Source organism: Protopterus annectens, chromosome 11.part0 (assembly GCF_019279795.1).
Source record: "Protopterus annectens isolate FY-2018-M chromosome 11.part0, PAN1.0, whole genome shotgun sequence".
NCBI classification, from domain to species: domain Eukaryota; kingdom Metazoa; phylum Chordata; order Ceratodontiformes; family Protopteridae; genus Protopterus; species Protopterus annectens.
The window spans coordinates 707,357,445-707,363,444 of NC_056745.1; the positions used below are offsets into that span (position 1 = coordinate 707,357,445).

The window sequence follows — 6,000 nt, forward strand, 5'->3', positions numbered from 1 at the left end:
CAGAACTTTTACTTAAAGGTCAAATCTATTCTTTCAGAAAATAAAAGTCCTGAAATCAAAGAATGTCTCCAGGGATATACTGTTCCCCTCAATTTCTTCAGTATTATTAAGGATTTTATTTTTGTTAACAAAAGTGGATGACTCCTCCAGGGTGTTAAATATTTTGATTTCTTCAGAAGGAAATAATTTGATTTTTGCAGGAAACACCAAAGTGGATTTAATACTGTCCTTTTTAAGTTGATCAGTTTTAAACTGGATTTTCTTTTGCTCATTACTTTACTGGAATAATCATTGTCAAATCTGGCTACATGTTTCATCTGTTTTAATAGGTGAGCCAGACCATGCTGTTTTTAATATTTGATCTTTTTCTAAGCCAGACATGACCTTAACTGTAATTGAATGTGGTAGAGAGTTTTCCTTCTTAAAAGGTGCTGTTGAGGATCTGTGTGCCCTGTCAATCATAAAAGATAAAGGTTCAGGTAGATTTAATGTTTTATGTAGCCAGGTAGTTAAGTTTATTATATCATCCTCCTAATACTTTTCAGGTGTATCAAAAATTCTAATGTTGTTTTGTCTCAGTCTGTTTTAATTTTTATGAGCCAGTTATTTTGTTTTAAAAGAAATTTGTTTTAATACTCACCTTCAGTTATTCTTCCTTCATGAACATTTAAAGTTTCTTCCATACTGCTGATTTGTGTAGTTTTTTGTTTCATAAGAATTTCTAAATGATCCATCTTCTTTCTGGTCACTTGCTTGAAACTTTATAATTTGGTATCCAATTTGTCTATTTTAAGTAATATGTCCTGCATGTTAGATAGTATTGACTGGAAGTATTTTTTAACACAGGAATCCTGATTACCATTTCTTGAGAGACTCATTTTGAAGTCTCTTCTCTATTAACCAAGCAGTTGAAATTCTGACAGAAAAAATTACAGCTTTTGAAAAACTTGATGGTGTAAATCTTTTATCTGACTATTAATGAATAAAATTAACAAGTATCTCTAAATTTAAATTTTTTGATTATATTTTCTGTCCAAGAAAAGTTTTCAGTCACAGATCTTTCACCAGTTGCTGCTCTCAGTTATCCATCTTGCCACAACCCCTAGGATTTTGTTTTCTGACAGAATTGTAACTAATAAACTCTATTTAGTTTCCTTCCTAGAATGCTATTTTTTTAGGGATCAGCTGTGAGAAATTGTGTTTAATTGATACTCGGTTACATAAAATGAAAAGGTCTAAAATCTTGGAAGATCACAAGATCAAAACTGGTAATGGGGGGAAAAGAAAAGTACAAAAACTTACTTTTCCGTTCAAGCCTCCAGTTCCACATAACTAAGGTATACTAACTCCACGGTTGCACAATGGTAAAAATACTTACATCTCACATTCTTTCTCTTCTCGGAGTCCAGCAAGCCTAGCCAGTGCATTATTGAAACATTGACAACAGGAGCCAATGACCTTACTTTGACACTTTAATATTTAACAAAGCAGGACACAGCAGAATGTAGGTTTCTTTAGTTTTTTGTGTTGATTATGCAAGATACAGGCACCTAGGTTAGGCCTAAGCTGGTTCCTTTCTGATGTTCTTCTGTTGTAACAAAGGTGTAGATAAGTACCTAGGAAGCTTTGGTTGACATCTCCATAAGTATATTACGTAGCCTGTGTGCCTTTTTCTACAAGTTAACAAGTTTTGCCTGCAGACATTAGAGCATGTTGTGGCCATATTTGTGCTAACTTTTTGAAATTATTTCACTATTTAATTTACATCAGAATGTATCTTGACATTGGTCTTCTAGGTCTATAATATCTTGTGCTGCACTATTTTTTTTTCAGTTTTACCTAATTGATGCTACTGTTTTGATTACCTCTTGATGTAATATGTTGTATGATGCGGAATTATCTTATGTGTAAACATCTCCTTTCAATCAAGTGCGTGCTTGTGTGTGTAATGTATCTGTATAAGGTATCAGTCTTGTTTGATTACATTAATCTTCAAACTCTGTATCACAAAAACCTGGCAAAAACCTCCCTCACTCTACAAAAAAAAAAAAAAAAAAAAAAAGAAAGAATGAAAGATACATGTGCATTTATGTTGGGGGCTTCAGTGCTCCACACCCCATTACTTATACTGACTGTACAGTCTCAAAACTACAACTGGTTAGGAATCTGTAGAGCTGTGCTATGTTCAACCAAACTTGCATCACAGTACATGGTCACATGCTTTTCATGCAACTGAGTGTGACAGACAAATCAGTTGTTGACAGTCTGCGCAGTAGAACAAACCATCTGTGTGTAAATATGTATGTGTGATGTCACTGTTGATTTATTTAAACACAGGATATATGGTATGTAGTTTTTAGTCTGACGAAGTCCTATTAATAGTTTTCTAAAGCACTTACCAGTAAAAAAGTTCCTTGCATGTTATGGTGCATGGTTCTTAATTTTTATTTGTATTCTTCACAAAATTTGTGGCTTTGGTTTCTGAGGTGTTAATTTAGTATTTATTTTTGCCAGTGTAGAGTCATGTTGCTTAGCATATATGTAGTAGAAAGAGATGGACATATTTAGCCCATGGCTGCCTCTGTATTAGTACTGGACACAGGCAGCTCCTAAATATATTTGTTCCATGCATGGAACCTTCAAGTTATCTGTGGTATGACACCACTTATTTTTACTAGGGGCAGTATATAATTATTGACTGTTGGATGGGTAAGGCTAATCTAACACAAAATGTAATAGATTAATTCAAGTCTAGACATAAAATGGCTGGTGGCAGTGCAGCTAGCCTAGTACATACCTATGAAACTATTTTAGCACAGTTCTTCAAACAAGTTGAGAAACATTGAGAGACTGTTCACTTAAGGAGAATGAAAAAATAAATAAATGGAGAGACTGGTTTTAATAGTCTGGCTTGATATAATTTGGCTTTTCAGTAATGTGTGTTCATTTAAATAACTGTAATGAAGTATGTTTCTATGGTTTTTGTGGATTGATGAACAACATTCTCTCTCTCTAATAGTATGTGCACACACACTTGCCTGACATTGTGACTTTGGTAATGAATGAAAAGTGTGAGAATGACCAGTCTGCTTACCTCATTAAGAATTAAAAAAAAAATGAAAACTAAACAAGTATCATTTTGACTCATTATTCCTCTGAAAAATCAAATGATCATTCCCAGTTTTTGACAAAATTATTGGAAACATTTTAGTTGAATCAACTGATTATTATTGTTATTATTATTAAATTTTCTACGACTACTAGCACAGCTATTTCTGTTATTATTATTATCGACTGAATATTTAAACTGTAAGTTCACTGCAGCACTGTATAGCAAGGTAAAAATATATGCCCCCTGTAGATCAGTGTGTGTATTGAACCTAGTCAGCCACTGTAGCTAGACAGCACGTGCATATAAGCTACTGAGCACATGTGAGATCAGTGCCATTTTCTCTAATCAGTCAGTGTGGAGATGCACATGTGAGTGTGTTAGAAGTAACAAGTCAATCAGTAAGCATATGAGGTGTAAATTATATGTACAAGTTACAGCTCCTGATGTGTGTATGTATAATAAACGACTTGAATGCATACCCAGCCTCAGTGTCTCATTTGAATACACAAGACATGCAACACCCCCCCCCCCTTCCAGTGTAGTATGTAGTTACTGATTTATTTATTTACTTATTTTGCAGAGGATCCACTCAGATGAAGAATGTGCCTTCCAACTGGGACAAATCGGCACTGCCAGAAGTTGGATACAAGGTACTTGTTTTCTTTGTGAAAACATTTGAATAGAGAAGGGAGTTGGGAGTTGGCATAATGGTTAAGATGTTTACTTCACAGACACAAAGTGCATACCTTCATTCTCACCTTTGAAAGGGATATTGGCTAGGCTTAAATGGCCCACAAGGGCAGCTAGCCTAGTACTTGCCCAAGAACCTCTGAGAGGTAGTTGTATAAGAAAGTATGGATTGTATCTTCCTAACAACATTAGGAGGTTAGTTTCTGAGGAAAGTAATTAATTTAAAGCAAGTGAATGAAATAATGAATTACAAAACTGGAAATCAAAGTATTAGATGTGTAACTCATTTGTATCGGTGAATTTGGAAGTCATAAGAAGAAAGTACAGGGTCAGCAGTTTGCAGTGGCACAAAGTCTTAGCAACTGTATAATTATGCAGGTAAATGTTTAGCTCATTGTGGCATAACTAAATAAGCTTCTGAAAAGGAATGTTATCACAGGGTTGAGTGAACTAGAGAAAAGGGACATTAACACAGCATAGTATGGTTTATTAGTTTAATTACATGATGGATCATGTGAAACTTACCCACACACACACCTACCTATAAATGCCTGTATACGTGTGTTCATGATGACTCATTTCCTTAAAAAGCATTATTTAAAAAAAAAAAGATTAAAACGTTCACACACACAAACCATTCAGTAAAAGCTGAAAGACATAATCAAGGTAGATTCTTCACTGTACAATACTTTAAAATTATTGTAGTGGAGGCCCATGGGATATATGCAGATGACCCCTTAAGGACATAACCAGTGTTTCAGCTACATAGCCTGAAATGTGCCCATAAAGGCGTAAAAAGTTGTGGGCATTCAGAAGCCATTTTGCTGACAAACTGGTATAACCTTAAGGGATGGTCGGTCTTTAAGTTTTTAGAAAGTAATAGTTGGGATATGGCAGATGTTGAAGGCCTTTAACTCCTCCAGAACAACTGACCTGGGTCAATGTTTTCACAAATTTCTGGATTTTTGGTTTAATAATTGTTCCACCACTAAAATACAAGCTGAATAGCCAGTGTTCTGCACTCCTTTAAGTATTTAGTATGGCAGTATAAAAAGCAGTATTGTACAGTGAAATACAGCATTTCATAGCTTCAAAGACACGGCCATAGTGAGCAAGAACATACATTGTTTACTCTGTTTTTATCTAAGTAATATTTTATTCCCAAGGGATCTGACTTCCGTCATGTTGAGGAGTTTGTTTTTAATTATTTGTCTACAAGATAAGTGGATTGGTCCATAGACTCTCTTCAGACATGACCCCACCCAGAAGGCACACAAAGTTATAAATATATACAGTAAGCTTTGTTGAGATGTGTGGGGCAATGCAAGCGGTTACATCATACATATCGTCTGTTATAGATAACTGATATTGGCTGTAAACATAAGAATAAAAGAATATGCACATCTGTACATAGTACTAGCTGTCAGTACAGAGAATTAAGGTTATAACGAGCTGCTTCCTGTAGTCCGGGGTGCATTTCTCTCAGTGTCTAATTGCATACTGTGACTCTGATCAAATCACATAACCAGACAGTTCTCTGGAGCAGTTGGACGCCATGCCTAGCAACTACATTTGAACCTTTGAACCCAAAAACAGTTACTGAATTTAGAAGATCTGCAGTGCTGCATTGTGATTCATGTTAGCTGTTGTCTCTGAAACAATGACATTTGTTAACAGGCAGGGAATGTCAGCTGGCTGGTGCAGCCTTAGAAAATGCCATTTCTCCTAAAGCTAAAATGAACATAGGACACCTCAGAGAAAGGACAAGTACATTAGTTAATCTGAAGGGATGTGATAGGCTACTATTTTCAGTCTTTGTGCAAGAGATGGGAAGAGTTTGAGGTGCATTCATTCAAATGTGAGGGTATTTAAAAGTAGGGTGATTATATCTATAGTAAGTAGTCATGTTATATCTTCTTGTGGATAGCACAGTAATGCTGCCTGCAGTCCAGCAGAAAAAAGAAAGTGACAAAAATCTCATTAAGCTTTGTCTTAATTAAATGCATATTACTGGTGGATGAATTGCTAGGAATGACAGGAAATATTGTGGTCATTATTGGAGTTAGTAAATTCATACTGTTGTTTTTATTGCTTTTTCGTGTGTGTGTGTGTTAAATAATTTGTAGCATCCCTAATGCTGACTTAGAACTATTCTATTATTTCCTTGTGTAGACTGAAGGCAAGATTTGGGGCTAAAC

The 6,000-nt window shown here is 35.2% G+C and overlaps 1 protein-coding gene across 1 annotated transcript in view; it reads left to right on the forward strand.

Annotated features, from left to right (window-relative positions):
* LOC122814987 (protein mono-ADP-ribosyltransferase PARP12-like) overlaps positions 1–6,000 on the forward strand; it is a 1,242,293-nt gene that overhangs the window by 844,112 nt on the left and 392,181 nt on the right. Inside the window, exon 10 of the mRNA XM_044087242.1 lies at positions 3,693–3,762. Coding sequence (XP_043943177.1) covers positions 3,693–3,762 — 70 coding nt within the window. The remainder of the gene's footprint in view (positions 1–3,692; positions 3,763–6,000) is intronic.